At 45.3% G+C, this 20,874-nt stretch overlaps 1 protein-coding gene and 1 pseudogene across 1 annotated transcript in view; both read right to left on the reverse strand.

Moving 5' to 3' along the window:
• Positions 1-16,456, reverse strand: part of TBX19 (T-box transcription factor 19) — a 23,374-nt gene extending 6,918 nt beyond the window's left edge. The window contains exons 1-5 of the mRNA XM_021682656.1: positions 16,254-16,456; positions 6,467-6,731; positions 5,026-5,160; positions 2,181-2,242; positions 906-967 (exon numbers count right to left, since the gene is read on the reverse strand). Of these exons, the coding sequence (XP_021538331.1) occupies positions 906-967; positions 2,181-2,242; positions 5,026-5,160; positions 6,467-6,731; positions 16,254-16,456 (727 nt within the window). The remainder of the gene's footprint in view (positions 1-905; positions 968-2,180; positions 2,243-5,025; positions 5,161-6,466; positions 6,732-16,253) is intronic.
• Positions 1,566-1,723, reverse strand: LOC123325249 (annotated as a pseudogene).
• Positions 16,457-20,874: the final 4,418 nt, after the last annotated feature.

Here is a 20,874-nt window from a genome sequence, read left to right on the forward strand (position 1 = left end):
GGGAAGCCTGCTTCTCCCTCTCCCACTCCCCCTGCTTGTGTTCCTGCTCTCGCTATCTCTCTCTCTGTCAAATAAATAAATAAAATCTTTTAAAAAATAAAACTAATAAAAATAAATAAAAATAAAAAGTGCTTTCCTGTAAGCTGCTCCCTTTCCGCTCCGCCCCGGAACATGCACAAAGGCTTAGGAGCAGCAGCGAGGAGGGAACCCCAGAGCCTGACTGCGGCAGAGCGCCTGAACCGACCACTAGGATTCTCAGTGACGCTTCTCCGACTCCGGGGTTAACCTTCCGCCCCGACCTCACTGGCCCGGGTTTCTGCTGCAGCTTCAGGGGACCTCCTCCCTCACGGGGCCTCCCCTGCCATCCAGACACAGGGAGCCCGGCGCCCTGTTAGGGACACCCAGCACCTGCAGAGTCCCCAGCGGCCTATCACTCACCTCACCTGGGGCTGTCCAGTCAGCCACCAGACTCCTCCCCACGGGCAAGGCCACAGCCTGCCTGAAGCATTGTGGTGGGAACCTACTCGAAAATGAGCAAACACTAAGAACAGGGGCAACCCAGGCCAGACCGCCAAGAGGGGAGAGTGGAGAGGTAGGAGATACTCCCAGAATGCACTTGGGACAGTCCTTAGCCTCTGGGACAGGAACACGCCAGCCTGAGAAGTCCATCACTCCCGTTCCTATCTCCCGCCTGAGATTCCGTCCAGCCCCTCAGGAGCACCAGTTCTCTCTGGGAATTCTGGAAAGGGCATACACTTGTCTCGAGTGGAAGAAATAACCTGTTGAGTCTTGAGAGAAGCTCTGGAACAGGCCATGAGCACTCGTGACAGGTAGCGTCTGAGTGTGGTGGGCCATGGGTCCCAGTGCCCCCCAGGCGCATCCCACCCAGTGTTCACCCAACTCACGGTGAGAGTAGGCCACGTGCTGGCTCTCAGAGACGGCTTCCGGAACGTCTTTGAGGTGATTCCTGAAAGAGAGCGAAAGGGCGCCCTGGCTGTCCAGCAGAAAATCTACCCCAAATTCTCTTTGGAAAGCAATACATTTCTTGGAATAAGAAAATCAAACACCTTTTGTCTCAGATCTTTCCCCCCTTCTTCATCCAGGGTACTTTATCTAATGTGCAATTCCTCTTTGAATTGCAACCTAATGTTACTCTAATTTGCCGTATTTACAGCTATCCCTACTTAGTATGATCTCAGTGGTTTGTGGTCATTGGTCCTGCCTGACGAAATTCAAGCAATAACAGCAGCTGGGATTTGCGTAGGACTTCAGGGCATGAGCACATCTGTGATATGCTAGATCCCCCAATAATCCTGCAAGGAAAATATTGCTATGCCCACTTTGCAGATGTTAAAAAGTGGGTTTCAGAGAGGCAACGTGACTTATGTAAGATCCAACAGCCAGGAAACGGCAAAGTCAGGACTCCAAACTCCAAGTCAGGACCACCTACTAAAAGTCCTGTTCATCTCACACATGAGATTTTCCTCAGGCTCTTAGTTATCTGAAATTAAATTAAATCAAATATTAACAGGACAGACAAAGTCTGTCAATTAAAGTCAATTAAGTACCAATGTTCTTTTTTTTCCAAGAATGGAAAAGAAAAACACGAAGATGTAGAATCACTAGCCTCAAGTGGTAGCATTACCATTCACCATCCCAGAAGTCTCTAAACTGATAAGAACGGATACTACACTTGATCTTAGCCAAAAGGCCAAGAAGCGATCCCCAGAAGTCTCTGAATGGTCTTCCCTTGGACCTGAAAGATATGAAGCTCTCATCTTTATGAACTACTCATCTGAATCACTCCCTTTCCTGGACTACATGTAGTTTAAAAAAACATTATTGAAACCATACTACTCAGAATTGAGGAGGAAGGGCAGAGTGAATTATTAAAAATCTAAATCACTTCATTATTTCTTTTGCATGTGCCTGTGTTACTTTCAAGAACCAGTAGTAAAACAGAGCTGAGCAAACATTGCCAGTTAGAGGTTCTCCTGGAGCTCTGTTCCGAGGGACAGATGATTAGGAGTTCATTGAATTTTGTTGATTTTGTTGAATATGGAATTGAATGTTACCAACCTATTTCTATCAAAGCTAATGCAAGCTCCTTTCAAGATGAGCATAAATTTCACATTTGCAGAAGTCAACTCATAAGATTTTACTGAAATTTCTCTACTCACCGTTCCTTGGCATCCAAGAAGGCTTTGGCAAAAGGGTTGTACTTGATTTTGAGAGCTGTTATCTTACGTTTGCAAAGACAAGAAGCGTTAGTGAAAGTGGAACATGTATGAACGGATAGAGCCCTTTATCTTCGCCTGTGAATTTCTGTAAAGTCAGAATAACCCCCCTCGCTTGTTCTCCCTTTCCATGTTTCTTTGCTCAATTCTGCACGAAATTACCAGTGCGCTGTCTCTGACAAAGAACGTTGTGTTGTGGCCCGTGGTGAAAATGGGAAATGCAATGTGATGTGAGCAAAGAAAGGGCAAAGCATTAGAAATGTGCAAAGCCCGAAGTAGCTAAACCCGGCATCCCTTCTTTTATTTATTCATCCGGTTTTTTTTTTTAAACATATTGAACATCTCCCTCACATCAGTTACTCTTCTAGTCCCCGGGAACACGGTCGGAGTGATGCAGGTGTGAATCCACGTCTCCCAGACAGCACGGTCCAGCATCACTCCCTGAGTTTAAATGATCACTTACTCGGTGATTCAGATCACAGAAACACAGTTTATCACTCCCACCCGCTGCCACTCCATCCCACGGCCTTCGCCGGCTTCATTCTTCAGAGCCACCGACATCATACACACATACATGATGTATATTTGCTCATGGCCTCTCCCCGCGGGATGTACAGATGTGAGGGCAGCACATATCTGTGATGCCCACCGCGGCGTTCCCAGCAGGCAGTCACAGCTGACAAATCTTTGCTAGATAAGAAAGCATTGAAAAGAATGTTTATTTCAGCAAGGGCCTGGTAGAAGGAAGAAGAGTTAAATGAAAGCACCACTCTTTCTGACCCGGGGAACGGGGGAGAAGTCAGAAGAGGGAGGAGAACCACAGGGTCTGATGTCCAGGTCTTTCTCCTGCTCTAAACCTGAAGGGGTCAAGGTGCATAGTGAGACCAGCATCTACCCACGGGCCCGCTCCCCTCTCAGGGTGCACCAACATTGACTCGGCAGGAAAGTGCTGACGGCAGAGGGAGGCTCTGAGGTTGGACTTCCCTGGGCTTGATTCCCATGGGGCATAATCAAGGCTGAAATATGGCATCAGGCGGCTAAGACAGAGTCCCAACACCCCCCAACATACACAAACACACACTCTCGAGAGTTGCTAAAGCCAGACCCTCCCCTCGAAGACCCAGACTCCATCCGAGGAAGAGAAGCAGGAGAGGGCTGGCCATCTTGAACACAGCATGTTTTAGCCAACAAAGACAGTACCTGTTGAAATGATCAAATATTTAACCTCTGTTCCCACCGGCCTGTCAGAGGGGCTCAGCCAAGAGACCAGACTACTTGTAGAAAAGAAGTTACATATTTCTCTGCACATCTGTGATGCGAGTTCAGCCGACAGCTCAATGTTACCTGTAGGCACTAAGGTAGTATTTCCAAGCCCGGATGCTCATCAGAATCCTTTACGGAGACTTTAGAAACTACAGATTCTGGGTACCATCCCTGGAGATTCGGACTCAGTTGGCTGGGAGGGAGCCCAAATTCTTTAAGAGCTTCCAAATAAAGAAATGCAGATGAAAGCAGCAATAAGATACCTTTTGGGGTTTGTTTGGGGTTTTTTTGTTTGTTTGTTTGTTTTTGGTTTTAGGGTTTTTTGTTTGTTTTTTTAACCTATCAGGTTATCAACGCTGCAAAAGGCTGCTAATCCCCACTGTCAGGAATGGTGTGGGGACTGAGATGAGTATGCTCTCTGAGGGAGGCAATTTGGTGATATTTCAGGATTCTAAACCCACGCCCTCCTTGATAGAGCAATGCCATTGCTGGGTGTTCATCCATGCAAGCAAACAATAGTGGATGTGGATGTTCTGGGACATTCTTTGCTGCATTATTTATGATAGCAAATAAAACGACTATAAACAACCTAATGTCCATCGGTGGGGAGCTGATTGCCTGAAATACAGTATATCCTCTGCAGGCACTTCAGAAAAAGAGATAAACCTGAAAAAAAAGAAATTTGCAGACTAATATGTACGACATGAGCCAACTTATGTGAGGAAGCCCATATTCTCATATATATTTATATATACACAAAATATGGGTGGGGGAAAAACACACTTGAAGCTATTATTTGTACTGTCCTTGGGGAGTGGGATTCAAAAGGCAGGACAGAAAGAGCTCATTTGTACCTTTTGTTCTTCATTTTCACTGAACATACTTCTGTACTATTTATTTATTATGTGGGGGTTTCTTTAATGAACATGTATTACTTTAAAAAAAAATTTTTTTTTTAAGTTTAGTCAGAAAGAATCCAACCCTCCCCTGGCACTTCTGATGACGAGCAGACCTGGGAAGCTCTTGAGTGTGCAGATGGACCCGAACATCGTGCCCTCAGCTAATCCACAGAGGCCGGACTCTGGCTCCTCGGCTCTAAGGGCCGTGGCTTCCTTCAGGCAGGAAAGACCTAAGCGTGCTCAGAAGATCTAGCAAACAGGACGGATAGCATAACACAACCCAGAGGACTGCAGGCGCGGCTCAAGTCTCACAGACTTGCTCCTGGAGCGGAAGCTCACCCAGCTCTGTGCGGGCCAAGGGCCAACGGCGCCCTGAAAACAAAGACCCCTGGGCTTCTGTTGGCTTCCATGCAATGCACAACCTCGCCTTCTTGGCACCCAGAGATGAAGCTCTGGCAGGCCATTGGCAAACAGGCAAGAGAGAGTGGAAAGGGCTACTCCACTGTTTAACTTCATCTCTGCTGAGATCACTGAGATCCTGGAAACCCAGCTTTCATCCACACGTGGTCCCCATCCTCCCACACCCTTCCGGGGGCATTTCTGCACACGCGCCCATGCACACTTACCTCCTCGTTCTGATAGGCCGTCACAGCTATGAACTGGGTTTCAGGGAAGGAGCAGTTCATCACCATTCGATGGGCACCTCCAACACGCACTATGTGAACCTGGGGCTCATATTTATGCAGAGAATTCAACATTATCTGTGGAAGCGGGAGAAGGAGAGAAAGAGAAGCCTTGCAGAGCGTGCGGCTTGATGGCCCGCCTGGCCAGGGCCACCACACCATTCCCCTCGCCTCAGAACTGAAGAGGGGGGCAGTTTTCCGGAAGTTTCCAGGGAGCCTAACATCAGCGCTTATGCCGGACTTGCCAGAAAGTTGTTCCTAAAGAGTGTCAGTTCTCTGCGCAAATCCTTCGTCCTTTTTTTTCCTTTCTCTCCCTATTTTCAGAACAACGATGCAGATTTTGATCCATTAAGATATATTATTGTTCTTCATAAGAGGAAACCTGAGATCTCAAAACACTGGCATGGCTGCATTTCGCAAGCGACTACCCGAAGGGTGATGACATCGGACACCTGCCGGTCACACTGAGTCCACTCTCTGTGACTCACACGGAGGTTTACTGCAAGTCTTATGCTGTGAAACGGGGGAGGCAAGAACCGTTTACTTTTCAATTTCCTGTTTTAATAAACACCTGGAACCTTCTGAACACTGCCAGGACTTGGGTGTCTCACCTCCTCCTGCTAAAGCCTGAGCTCCCGGGTCCCCGCAGGCTAAGCATAGGGGTCAGAGGAGGCACGAAGACCCAGGGCTGAGAGGCTCACAACACGAAACAGCGGGGTCGGCAAACCTCTCCCCCAGGCACAGCGCTGCCCCCGAAACCGTCCACATTTTCTAACATAAATCACAACCCTACCCGATACCCTAGTATTCACAACCCTCCCAGAGAAAACAAAAGAGGAAAAAGCCCCGAATTCTTGTTCCCTCTAATTGGAGACCTTAAATAAAACCTTCCTTATTTAAGGTTTGTTTGTTTTTCTGAAAACCCAAAGCCGCTTCACTATTCTATTGACAATTATCATAATGTCCCAGCGGAGACAGCAATTATTTCATTTAGGAGCAGCTTTTTATTAAGGCATTTGTCTATTGCCAACATGCCACTTACACCAAAAAAAGAGGAGAGAGAAAAACAGAACCCTGGTACCCACAAACATCTCCTCCCCAGGGCTGGGTAAAAAGCACCACACACAAGACAAAACTATGAAAGGACTCTTGATGATTAAGTAAACGGCAGCACTCTCTCACTCTCTTAACATCAGGAAGTCCATTAAAAACCGAAAGCACCAATTAAGAGCTGTTTATTCCTGTTCACATTTGGAGTCCAGGGAATAATTGGCTTCCGTGGGAGAAGAGGCCGGTGAGGACCCCTCTAATTGCCTAAATGCACCCTTGATATTTCTTGATTGGTGTTGCGGGGCGGCCGGGTGGCCGGGCGACCCGATCGTACCTGCCCACCTCCGTTGAGCTTGTTCGTCAGCTTGACTTTGCTGAAGGAGATGGGAGCTTTCATCCAGTGGGCCCCGAAGTTGGGGGAGTCCGGGTGGATGTAGACACAGCTGTGGCCGGAGACCTCTGGCTTGCCTGCGGGCACCCACTCCCCATTGATGTACTTCCAGCGGTGACTGTCCGTGGGGACAAAGTCCAGCAGGAGGGAGTACATGGCATTGGGGTCCAGCCCCGTGACACTAATCTTGAGGACGGGGAACATCCGTCTAAAAGAAAAGGCAGAAACTGAGGCACAGGACGGACGTTAGCGTGTGCGGGACACCTTGCGCTTTGTCCAGCCGTCTCTCTGCTGTCAGGAGACCTGCCGTGGAGCACCTCGGGGTGCAGAGAATGCCCCAGGGCAGCATCCCCAGTCCCAACAGAGCCTCTTTTTACAAATGCATGTTATATTGGGGTTTTTACTTCAAACCATTGTGCTCCATTTTAAAGTCTGAAAACCACTGATGTAGTCATTTGACAGAGGAACCTAAAGCCCAAAGTGCTTCAATCAGATGCCACATTCTCAAAAAGAGCTTTCTTCAAAGACTTCCCCCTGGGGTGCCTCAGTTTTCACACGAATGCCACAAACCAGTCCTTCCCCCTCTCAGAGAGAACACCAGCTCGGAATGACAGTTATGGCATGAACAGTGAAAACGTGGTTTCAGGGTAAAGGAAGTGAGGGAATGCTTGGCTCTACAGAGTTAGACCAGTTCCTTCCCTGTGTGACTTCTCAGAGCCTTTAATATGCTAAGGTGCCTATAAACCCCTGCGAAGATAGGGTCTGTGCACACACTGAACTTACATGACTGTGGAACCGTCCCTAAACTGAGCATTTTGTGGGAATTTGTGCTCAAGACGCACCGACCTGGATTCCTCGGTCCTGCTGCCATCCTTGAGAACAGTACCAGCAAGTTTGCTCTCACATATTTGCAGAGGCCCCTCACCTGGCTTCTCATTCCCGCTGGTTTGTTTTTCCTTCACCAAATGTACTAAGTTGCTCCAGGTTATCCTTAAAAGACCTGGTTTCTAGACATGCCCCCCACCACCACCTGATTGCCCCAGACACTGTCTTATTTGTCAGTACCTCTTTTAAAATCTGAATCCCCAAAATGAGAAGCTAACAATCCAGAGTCTAGACACTTGCTGCTCAAATCGGTCCCTGAACCAGCAGCATCGGGATCAGGTGGAAGGTCATTCGAAATGCAGAACCTCAGACCTCACTCTAGACCTACTTACTCAGAAGCTGTGCTTTTCCAAAATCCCCAGGTGAGTCACAGGAACATTAAAGCTTAAGATGTGCTGGTATAGAGCATCTTTAGCTTTTGAGAAAATAACTCAGGAGATGTGCGAGGAAGTGAGGGCAGGGGGAGTCAGAGGACTGTGCTCTACGAGGCTGGGAGGAGAACGGGGCAGGTGGCCGGAGCGGGAAGCTGGGATGGACTGGACCGGCTGCTACTGAGAGCAGAGGTCTGCGGATGCCAGGAATAGGGTGTTGAAAGCAGGGAGGGGCGCACACGAGGATCTGGAAGGTCACCAAGGACATCCTACTATGGCCAGAGGTGGCCAGCGTTGAGAGGAGGTAGAATGGAATTGATACGTATGGAAAATGAAGGAACTGACAGACAGATGACAAGGGACGGACCTAGAGACGGACTCCAGCCACGCAGGCTCCCGGTCTCCTGAGCTGAAATTATGTGGGCTTCCTGAGCAATCTGGACATAGATGGGAATCGTTTTCCCTTGGCGCATCCCACCTCACTGATATTTCCTTTCCTGGCTCCTCTTCCAACTTAGTCCTCCCGCTGCATGGAGGGCTTCTGTTTTTACCTGCACCCCGCAGTCCCCTTTTCTAAACGCCCTGCCTTCGAGACCACTTCCCATCTCTTTGCGCAGAATACACAGCCTGGTCCGTGTCTCTGGTCCGGCACTTGGCAAGGATTCGACAGTCCCTCTGAGAGGCCAGATAGAAGGGTGATTTTGAGTGAAGGTTCTGGCTCCATCTCCTGCCCTTCCTGAAGCTGCCCTCCAAGCTTCCATCTCATGGTCTTGCTTACCCAGCCTCATTGAGTTGTGGCAAGAACTCCATGAGCTACTTCATCAAAGTGCTTATTCTAATGCCTGCCACCTAACAAGGGCTTTGCAAGTGTTGGCTATCCTGTCATCACAACCAAGCCCTTCAGCTGGCCCCGCTCTCCTTCTGTTCCAAAATCCGACCGCGGGGCAGTGACTTCGGAAGCTGAAAACACGAAGGACATCAGCTTCACCTCTCTCCCGCCTGGCTGACAGGTACCACTTGCCTCCACTTTTCTCTCTGGAGAGAAGTCTAGGCAGAAAGGGAAGTGACTGCTAATGGCTTTGGGTTTCTTTTTAAGGGTGATGCAAATGTTCTGGAATTAGATAGTGGTGATGGTTGCACAACTTTGTGACCATTCTAAAATCTACTGAACTGTATACTTACGAAGGGTGAATTTGATGGCATATGAATTATTTTTAAAAAACAGAGCAAATCAATAACTTATACCATCTCAGCTTTTATTCTCCAGCTGTCTCACAGTCATTTGCAAGGAGACCCTGGCCTTGGGGCGCCTGGGTGGCTCAGTCGGTTAAGTGTCTGCCTTCAGCTTGGGCCAGGATCCCAGGGTCCTGGGATCGAGTCCCGCATCGGGCTCCCTGCTCAGCAGCGAGTCTGTTTCTCCCTCTGCCCCTCTCCCCACCCAGCTCGTTCTTTCTCTCGCTCTCTCTCAAAAATAAATAAATAAAATCTTAAAAAAAAAAAAAAAAAGGAGACCCTGGCCTTGGGATTATGCGTGGGAAATGCTGAAGGCTCCCTCCCTCCCTCGGCTCCCAGCAGAGCTATCTCTCCCCTCCCTCAGTCTTGGTGGGCTCAAGGAGAGAAAATCTAAATACGAGGTTAGGACAAGTATATGAATTAAATGAAACTCCTAGGGGAAAACCTGCATCAGATGATGCATCTCGAGTCCAGGTCCTGCCTGAGCGCTGAGTGACTCACCTCGTCACTCCTGTCCCTTAATGACATGATGATAACTTTCATGTAAAGGAAAATGATGGTCCTTCCCTCGGGAGCTACCTGTGGCATCGAAATTTGTCCACTTGCATATTCTTTTGCTTTTTCTTCAACAGAAGGATTCCATCTATTCTTTTCTCTTCATATCAGAGGAAACTATTCCCTTCCACAACATATTTTAACATTTTCAATTATTTTAATAATATTGGCCAAGTATAGAAAGCAGAAGCCCCCTGAAAGGCACAAATGCCATTTGCCAAGAATCACCTAAGTGGACATCAGAAATGATCCCAGGGGCCACACTGGGTCACTGTCAAGAGCCTGGCTTGTTTCTGTGAGGTATATAGATTATCTGATATCCGGTCCATTGCTTTTTCTGAAATGCTAAAGATGTCTGGTTTGGTTTTGTTTTAAGAACACACAGGAATGAGGGGCGCCTGGGTGCCTCAGTCGGTTGAGTGGCTGCCTTTGGCTCAGGTCATGATCTCAGGCTCCTGGGATCGAGCCCCGCATCGGGCTCCCTGCTCCGCGGGAAGCCTGCTTCTCCCTCTCCCACTCCCCCTGCTTGTGTTCCCTCTCTTGCTGTGTCTCTCTCTGTCAAATAAATAAATAAAATCTTTAAAAAAAAATTGAAGTATAGCTGACACACAATGTTACATTAGTTTCAGGTGTAGAACATGGTGTCTCTCCTTTTTGATTTTTCTAGAAAATAAATATGGGTCACAAAGAAGGGAAAAGTCCCCTCAATGTTTTCCCAAATCTTAATACCTAATTAGAGGTTTATTCACTCATTGAAAGAATGATTTTTGAGCGCCTGCTCTATGGCAGGAACTGTCCGAGGTGAGGGTTCACTGGTAAAAAAAAAAAAAATACGGACCCAGTGTCTTGTTCATGAAGCTTACCTTGAAACACCAGAAGTCAGGCAACAAAAAATGTAAACAGGCTTCTTTTTTTAAATATAGGAGATAATTTTCAACTGCAAGAGTGCTATGAAGGAACAAAAGTAGGTGATGTCACATAGGGAAATTAAGAGTGAGAAACTACTCTAGATGGATATTAGTAGGTCCAGGGGGACAGTAAGCTAAGACCCAAATAAGGAGAGGAAATGAGTCCTATAGACACCAGAAATGACTTCTATAAATGCAACTACACACAAAAGGAATAGCAAGTAAATGGCCCTGGGGTCCTATAAGCCTGGACCATTGAGGACTACTGAGGAAAGAGAAAACCAGTGTGACTAAGGCAAAATGAGGAGGGGGGATCTAATTTTCATTTCTGCTCTCCCTCCTAACTGTATCACGCTAGGTCTCACAAAGAACATAGCATGACTTTTAATTCCAGAATAAGGGACTGTGTAATGGCTTTTCTCCTTTCCTGCTATGTTCAGGAGCTATACCTGATGTTCTAAAGAACCCATGACCACATGAAAAGGTTCTCAACATCATCAGCCAGCAGAGAAATGCAAATCAAAAGTGCAGGGAGGGATCATCTCCCCATTCACTAGGATGACTGTGATTAAAAAGTGGACAATGACAAGTGTTGAGGAGGTAGAGAAACTGGAACCCTTGTACATTGCTGGTGGGGATGTAAAATGGTGGAACCACTTTGGAAAACAGTCTGGTCATTCCTCCACCAGTTAAAGACCCTGCTGCCATATGACCCAGCAATTCCGTCCCTAGACGTATATGCAAGAGACATGAAAACACACATTTACACAAAAACTTGTATCCGAATGTTCATAGCAGCATTATTCCTAATAGCAAAGAAAGCAGACACAGCCCACATGCCCAGCAACTAATGAATGGATGAAAAAAATAGGGCCCATGTATACAGGGGAATATGACTTGGCAAGAAAAAATGCTACAACATGGATGAACCTTGAAGACATTACGCTAAGTGAAAGAAGCCAATTACATATTGTATGATTCCATCCATACGAAATGTCCAAAGTAGGCAAATCCATACAGATTGAAAGAAGATTAGTGGTTGCCAGGGCTGAATAGGATGGGGGACTAAGGGGGTGATGGCTAGAGATGCAGGATTTCTTTTGGGGATAATGAAAACGTTCAAAAATTATTTGAGGGAATATATGTATAACTCTGTGAATATACCAAAAACCATTGAATTGTACACTTTCAGTGGGTGAATTGTATGGTATGTGAATGATCACAATAAAGCTCTTTTTTAAAAGTAAAGAAAGAAAAAGTAAAGAAGTCATAGTGCCCTGGCTTTTAGAAGGACACAGCTAAAAAGTTACAGGGCAGCTGGGTGGCTCAGTTGGTTAAGCGTCTGACTCTTGATCTCAGCTCAGGTCTTGATCTCGGGGTTGTGAGTTCAAGCCCTGCACTGGGCTCCATGCTGGGTGTGGAGTCTACTTAAAGGGGGAAAAAAAAAAAAACCTTTGTGAAAAGTTACATAATGGTTTATTGCTTTATTCTCTTTAGTCTTCATCTGCCAAGACTTATAATTATTTTTATTTTGTTAAACAGCTACACTTGTGGTAAGCATAGCATAATGTATAAACTTGCCAAATCACTATGTCGAAAATAATGCAACACCGTGTCAATATACTCAAATAAAAAAAACTTATTTTAAAAATGCTTTTATTCTTTTATCACCACACGAATGAACTAAGAGATGCTATGTATTTTTTAACCTCCGTTATCCCGAGGAGGAATAAATAAGTCAGTCACCTTGCCACAAATCTTGTAACCGGGACTGGAACTCATCCTAACTCTAGGCCAAGTTCAGCTCCTGCACCTCACCTCCGCCTCTCTTTCCACTTCACAATGAGCAGGATGCATCGTCTGGGGATACTCTATGTATTTACCTGCGGGCAGCATGCACGCCCAGGTTTTGTTGTCCAGGATGAACTGCACTTCTAACCCAGTTAACCTTTCCTCCTTTTCTTTCCAAGGTCTGGCTAACCACAGAGAAGCCCCAGAGTCTTAGAAGAGCTGAGAAACATGTAAATTGGTCCCTAATTCAGGAGTGGGGGAAAAGGAGAGAGAAAGAGAGAGAGAGGGAGAAGGAACAGGAAAGCAAACGTGGCAGGATGAACAAGCACTCCCCCAAACCATGCTGAAGAACCATAGGTGGTTTGGCTTTGCCCATGAGCTCCACGTGCCTTTGCCAGGAGGTCAGTTTCTCAGTTTCTGTTTTCCTAACCGGTGATCTCGAGAGCCAGTGCTGCTGAAGGAGGCTCTGAGGAGTGAGGTTTGCAGGAAGAAAGGGGGCAGCTTTTGTAGGTGGGGGAATAGCAGAGATGGTTAAAGATAAAATTCACTCGCACCTGTAAACACCTTCCTCTATCTCCTCACAGAACTATAATATTCATGAAATGCTCATCGGAGCTTTGGAGTGTGTGTGTGTGTGGGTGGGTGTGTGTGTGTGTGTTTGGCGCATATGCGCATGTGTATATTGAAGCTCGCGTGAACTGGTTAGAAGCAGATTACACAAACACACACGATCCTCATGAATCGTAATTGTAAACTTGGGAGAAAAATGTCTGTGGCCTACAGGGCACAGAAATTTATTTGCCTGATGCACAACCTCCATTTTCTCCCCTCCTGCACGGTCCTCACGTCAGCTCGCTGCCTTGAATCACTGGCAAATTCAACTTAGTGATTCCCAATACTTATTTCCTGACAAATGGACGCACCAGTTACATTCGAAATGCTTCCAATTTCTGAAAACCTGTTCAAGGCAAATCTAATCAGAACTGAGTCAAAATTGTTCAACTGCGTGGAAATATATGTGAAATACAGCATTGTCCCCTAAAGTGAAGATGTTCTAGTAAAGAGGTATCATAATTGTTGTTATATCTGAAAGACAACTGAGTATGGAAAACTAAAAGTTATATTTAAAAAGAGGGAAGGAAAAAAGCAGGGGAAGAAAAGGAGGGAGAGAGAGGGAGGCAGGAGAGATGGAGGGAGGAATGAAGGTCGTCAAGATCCCAGTTTCTGGGGATAATCCAGAGGAAAACCCTCTACTTCCGATCCGCGTCAAGGCAAGCCTCCTGTTTATATATACAAACGGGTCTCTGTTTGAAAATGAGACTGAATTCTTTCATCAGTCCATCCTATGTTACTTCAAAACTTTCTCTTTTTTAATTTTATTTAAAATCAGTTAATTAACATAGAGTGTAGTATTAGTTTCAGAGGTAGAGTTCTGTGATTCGTCAGTTGCATGTAACACCCAGTGCTCATCACATCACGTGCCCTCCTTAATGCCCAGCGCCCAGTTACCCCATCCCCCTACCCACCTCCCCTCCAGCAACCCTCAGTTTGTTTCCTAGAGTTAAGACTCTTATAATGGACAGGAACTATCTGATGACCCCACTAATGCTTCTAGAAATCCAGAAGGCTACCCACAGGGGCTGGCAGGTTATATGAATGAAAAGGGCTGGAGCTTGGTGTAAAATAACAGAAATCATCTTCTCCACAGAGAACAGCCACAGGGGCAAGTTCCCCGGGCTCAGGAGTTGGTGTGAAAGGCAGGGGTGAAGCATCCGGAGGAGACGGGCTGTGTCTGCAGGCAGAGGACAGGGGTACAAGGGAGATTCACAGGAACAGATGGATAAGAGAAGAGGGGACAGGAAACAAGATCTTTCTGTATCAAGAACAATAAGCTGTCGCTAACAATTTAATCTGTGAAAATAAAAGATTGAGAGTAATTCCAGGCCAAGCTCGTTCATTACCAACACATCAATTTCTTAGACGTGTGTCTTCCCTTCTCTATCCGAAGTGTAAAGGGAACTGTCTCTCTCCTGGCAAAATCTTGACCCTAAGGGGTTCAGAGACCATAAGAGAACCCAAGAGAAGATTCAGTTCACTGGAAAATGGGAAAGGGCAGCAGGACCTCCAGAGATAAGAATAACCAAGTTGATTGTAATGAGACTTTTCTACAAAGAATATTTTTCACATATTTAATATTAAAGGACATTAAACATGGGAAGGATTTTACATTTTAAATATGCAGAAAAAATATCATATAGGTGAACACAGGCAAGAGGAAGCTCTTCCTAAATTGTAAAAGTACATGCCAATATATCATATTATTAAACTAAATCTGAGATGGTTTCAGAAACTATAATTTCTTCCCCATAGGAATAGATAAACTGTATTTTTACTTGGTGACTGTGCTTATTTTACTTTCATAGATGGCCCCTTTGACAGCCAAATAGATAGCACGAGGCTAAATATTAGCACAACCACTACCCACTGAGTACAAGGAATAATAAACAGTTCCACCTATTACTGGACATCACAAAACTTTTACAACCGCATCATCGTTCATCTGTGAAAGGAAAGAAAGTAAATCCAACTAGAAATTTAGGGGTGATCCTTTGAAATTAAAAACGGATTTTCTATTTCTTTCTACCAAAAATAATGGATAAATACAGATCAAGAGTAGGAACGGAGGTCGTTACGACTGCAAATATTAAAAGTAACAAATCCTATATATGAAATAAGTAGGGGACCCATTTAGAGACAGCAAATAGAAATATCAAGCTTGTTTGGTTGGTATTCCAAGCAAGATTAATATTCCTTCTACTAGGAGTGATCACAATTTATTGAAATGCCCTTATTTCTGGCACACCTTCCCCTTACAGAGCACTTTAACGCCATGCAGCAGCGTTGGAGTTCATAATTCTCCCAGAGAGACAAGGGATGGTTCGTTTTCTATAGTGTGCATTTTATTCAAAAATAGGAAAGCAAGACATTGGGAAAGGAAGCATTTTGCACAAGGACAAAAGCCTGCCAGAAGTCCCATTGGCCTCAACTTTTCTCCCTTAGCAGAATTTCTCCTAAGGGCCACGATCGGAGTCCTGTTGAAACTAACCATACTGAAAATGTCTTCTGACTTTTGTGCTTCTTGACCTTGTGAAGCAAAGGATCTGTGAGCATCAACTGAATGTTGGGAGCCAGTCTGGCCAAGCTGGGAGCAGAGAGATTTTCTTTCCAAATATTTGCGTTTCCTCTACTAATGAAAGCTCCCACAGTTACCTCTGACAGCCACTTAGCAGGGCTGGATTTAATAGAATCCAAGAAATGCCAACAGAGATCAGCTTCTGTTCATCTCTAATTTGCTGCAGTGAGAAAAAGGAAGGTATCTTCTCTTTTCTCAGGCAGTGCATTACGGCTTCAGGATGGTATTATCACTTCCACGGCTCTCACGTCATCACAAACATACACAATATCAAATGAACACTCACCACAAACCCACACCAGGAAGCAGAGGTAGCGAGCAATTAGCAATGAGATTACATTTGCCCTTTGGCTCCCGATCTTCAGCTGGTCCAGAATTTCTGGCAAGTTTGCTATACTTAAGAGGAAACATTCAGCTTCCAAATAAAGTTGACTTTCACCTTATCTGAACTGAGTTGGAGCTCAGGTCTGCCCCAAGATAGGCAGTCAGTCAAAAAGTAATATTCTCTTCGGACTAATTTCCCTAACGCATAGGGCGGGCCCCCACTTCTGGTACCTTCCCAGAATTTCTCCGTTGAAAATGCATGCAAGGTGGCTTCGTCCTCTACTTCTCTGTTGATCTCGGGAAATTAATTAAGTTGGCTGGGGGAGAGCCGAGTGAGACTGTCCTTCTCCTAAGCATTTTAATCAGCCCCCACTGCCTCTGAGTGAAGAAGGGCAGCCTCTTCGATATTCAGGGGACTCACCACCCTTGCCGAGCCCTCCCAGCCCAAGCAGGGCCGCGGAGAAACTCACCTGCCATTCTTGGTCACGATCATTTCGTTAGTGACTTCCTTGAATCTCTGCCAGAGAGGGGCATCCTCCAGGATGATCTGAAGTTGCTTCTCCGTAGGGTCGCCTTTCTCCCTCCCTGCCTGCAGCTCACTTTCTACCACGTTGAGCAGGCGAGAAACAGTACCATCGCTGCCCTTCTGGGTGCCCAGCTCGCTCATGGCCATAGGCCCCTCTCAAACTTGGTTGAGAAGCGTCACCTATCTCGCCTGCTACCACCTCCTTCCTCCTCTCACTTGCCTGCTTCGCAAACCCAGCTGGGCAGTGCCTGGAGAGCTGGAGAGAAGATGCCCTGGCTCTTGCCTAAGCTCCTAGCATGACACCCCTTAAAGTCTCCAAATTATACCACCAACCTGTTAAGCTTTAGTGGGGAGGGGGAGGGAGGGGAGAGGTAGGAAGAAAAAGCCCTCTCTTAATTACTCATTGGATCAGGTGGGAGAGAGCCTGGCTTTCCCATTGGCTGCTGTGCATAGAATAGACGTTTAAGAAGAGTACTCCATCCAAATTATCAGGCTTTTATCTTGTTGTACCTGAAGAGGTCTAATCACTGTTTTGAGGACCATTTTCCCATTAATTAAAATTGTTCCAGGCCCAGACTGCAACAATCAGGCAAATCATGTTTGTGTATAAATCGTGGCATGTGGCACCTATAGGAAAAGAAGTCCTGGGGAGGATTGGAACTTGATGCCAAAGCAGGCTTTCCAGACACAGTCGAGAACCCAAATCCCGCAGCTATCTACTAGCCCCAGATAGAATAGCATACATGGAAAGCCAAAGGCACTGTGCCAGGAATATGACAGTTGTACCAGAGAGTGAAGGAAGATGCTCTGTGCACCACCCGCTCAAGGGTCAAGGTCCAGAGGAAAGGAAAGAGCTAAGGTCTCCTTTCTCCCCGGGCACCCCCTCCTGCTCCTCTCCATCCTGAGGGATCCTATGCACACACACACCCTGCTCATTCCAAGGGCCCTCAGCACCTCCAGCAAACAGAAGGGCTCTGAACCTTGTCCTGCCTCCCTTAGAACTCAAAGCCCCAATTTGTTTTTGTCCAGCCCTCGCCAGAGGGACAAAAAAACTCATTTAGCACCGTATTACTCTCTCTCTACAGAGGCACTCTGCCCTCAGTGACTGAAAATAAGCTGTTGACATTACGATGCAGAGCAGCTTTGATCCAGAAGGATCCAGAAGGGCTCCCTGGCTTTTCTATTAGACAGTCCATGACCTATCTGGCATTCTGGGGTGAATGCCCACATGCCCTGGTAATATACTACTAGTGGAAAATGCTTCTCTTACCCATGACACACAGTACAAATTGGGGAGGTGAGGGAAAGGACAGAGGTAGCTAGCTCTACCTTCCCAACCCGGAGTAGATCCTGGGGGTTATGAGTTTTTCTCTCAATACAACTAAAAGAGGATCAAAATGAAACGAAAAATAAAAGCAAAAATGATAAGATAAAGTCAGGGTAAAGATAATACTTAAAATGCACTCAGGGCAGAGGTGCCTGGGTGGCTCAGTGGGTTAAGCTTCCTGCTCTTGGTTTTGGCTCAGGTCGTGATCTCAGCTTCGTAGGATGGAGCCCCGTGTTGACATTGGGCTCCATGCTCAGCGGGGAGCCTGCTTGAGATTCTCTCTCTGCCCCTCCCCCCACCCCCCACCCCCACTCATGCTCTCTCTAAAAAATAAATAAATAAATCTTTAAAAAAAAAAAAAACTAAATATACTCTTACTGTATGATCCAGCCATCACTTTCCTTGGTGTTTATCCAAAGTTGTTGAAAATTTATGTCCATACAAAACCTGCACACAGAGGTTTTTAGCAGCTTTATTCATAATTGCCAAAAGCTGGAAGCCACCAAGATGTTTTTTAATAGGTAAATGGCTAAACAGTGGTACATCCAGCCAATGGAATATTATTCAACACTAAAAAGAAATGAGCTATCAAATATGAAAAGACATGGAAAAACCTTACATTCATACTATTAAGTGAAAGAAGCCCATTTGAAAAGGCTACATACTAGAGCCTGTGACATTTTAGAAAAGGCAAAACTATGGAGACGGTGAAAAGACTGGTAGTGGACAGGGGTTGGGGAGAAAGAGGGATGAATAGGTAGAACAGAGAGGATTTTTAAGGTAGAGGAAACACTCCGTAAGATACCAAAACGATGGATACATGTCATTATACATTTGCCCAAAACCACAGAATGTATAACACCAAGAAAGAACCCTAATGAAAACCCCGGGAGGAGCCTGGGGGAGCTCAGTCGGTTAAGCATCTGCCTTCAGCTCAGGTCATTATCTCAGGGTCTTGGGATCGAGGCTCAGGTCAATATCTCAGGGTCTTGAGATCGAGCCCCTAGTCAGACTTCCTGCTCAGTGGGGAGCCTGCTTCTCCCTCTCCCTCTGCCGCTCCCCCTGCTTGTGCTCTCTGTCAAATAAAATCTTTTTTAAATTTTTTTAAAAATTAATAAAAATAAATAAACTTTGCTTTGAAAAAAAGAAAGCAAGCAAGCAAGCCCTGGACTTAGGGTAATGATAATGTGTCAATGTAGTTCATCAATTATAACAAATTTACCATTCTGGTGCAGGATGTTGATAGCAGAGCAGGGGGCAGAAGGTATATGGGAAATCTGTATACCTTCAGCTCAATATTGCTGTAAAATTAAAACTGCTCTAAAAACTAAAATCTATTAAGCACAGGGAGTGGGAGGGCACTCTGCATATGTGACTAAATTAAGGATCTGGAGATGGGGAGATTATCCAGAATTATCAGGGAGAATCCAATGTAATCACAGAGGTCTTTATATGAAGGAGCAAAAGGATCAGAGTCAAACAGAGGTGTAAGGAAGGAGAGCAGCTGTCAGAGAAGAGAGAAGATGCTACACTGCTGGCTTTGAAAATGGAGGAAGGAGTCACAAGCCGAGGAATGTAAGAAGCCCCCAAAAGATGGAAAGACAAGGAAATGGATTCTCCCCTAGAGCTTCTGGAAGGAACATCTGCCAACACCTGGATTTTAGCCCAATGAAACTGATTTAAGACTTTGGACCTCCAGAACTAGAAGATAAATTTGTGATGTATGAAGACACTAAGTCTGTGGTACTTTGTTTCAGCAACAATAAGAAACTAATACAAAGACCACAACACATCCATCCAAGTGGAGATTTCAAGAAGGCACGGCTTAGAACCAAGGCATAAGTGTGGCTCTGAGCTTTCTCTTCCAAAGAGGGGGGATCAAATCTGGCATAATTACACTGTGTTCCTAAAATAAAAACATGCCATTTGCCTGGGAGAAATTTTTCCCATGAATCTTTATGAAGAAAACACTGAGTGATACAGTGAACAGTGTTTCCCCAAATAGTCCATAATATCACCAAAATGAGGATCCCTGCCTTCAAAGAATTTAACAATCTAAGAGGGAGAAAAAGGCATCGGCCTAGAGAACTCTAATACAGAGTGTGCAAAGTGTTTTGGAAGTACCAATAAGGGAGAAAAGTAGGAAATAATAGTGTTTGTTTCTTGTCAGTTACATCCCAAATCATGAGCTCCTGAAAACTAGGTTAGCAGGTTAGCTCATGAGTCTCCTCAACCTGGGGGCCCAGGAGAGTACAGCTCTTAGGGAATAGCACATGCAATGGCCAGCCCCAAGAGAGGGTCCCCTCACAATAAAAAATGGTATACACTCTCTTGGCTTTCAGTCTGGCTTCTCTAGACAGCTACTCCACTTTCTAGTCTGTCTCTCCTCTGAGATCTGTATTATATATTTTATTTTCTTTATTTATGAGATCTTTATAAAAATATTCTATTTTCTTTTTTTATTGTATTATATTAGATATTTTAGATGGAACCACATGAAAATGCTGATACTCAACCTCTGTTCTACCTGAAAAAAAAAAAAAAAACAGCAATTTCATATGGCTCAACCTAATTCTTGGATTTGAAACTAATATAAAATGCCTTGACTGATACATCTATATAATAATACCATTTTACTTGGATAATTGTTTTCTAGTTACTAAGTTATCTTATCATAGACTTTGAGAAACATAAGAAAATAGAAACTACACATAATCTTGACACCCAGAGATGACTTCTCTTAACAAGTCTGGCATAGATATTTTTTTACCCACAAATATACACATACTTTCTGCTTTAAAAAACAGGATTTAAAAACAGCATGGCAGCTTGAACACATGCTTTTATATCTGCTTCCCACCAAGCCCCTCTAAAATGGCACTAAGGAAATATAAAATGTGAACCCACAAAGTTGAAGCATAGTGAAGAGGAAATGGGGGCAGATAAGAGATGTCAACGGAATGCTGGAAACTGACAAAACACATGGCTGAGTGGTGACTATTGGAGCAGATCTGAGAACGTTGAAATCTAAGCTTTGCAGGCAGAAGCCAGTAAGAAGCAAGCCAATGTGTGCCACAGAACTCTGAAATATCTCAGGCATTGGATACATCACATACCTCTGAAATGGAGGGGGTGGGTGCTTCTGGCTAGGACCAAATGGGAAGAGTTCTTGAAATTTTATTGAAGAAACAGTTACCTTTTGAGATCCCCACCCTTCAGCCAGGCCCCCATTGCAGCA

The sequence above is a fragment of the Neomonachus schauinslandi genome, chromosome 6, assembly GCF_002201575.2.
Source record: "Neomonachus schauinslandi chromosome 6, ASM220157v2, whole genome shotgun sequence".
Lineage (NCBI taxonomy): Eukaryota > Metazoa > Chordata > Mammalia > Carnivora > Phocidae > Neomonachus > Neomonachus schauinslandi.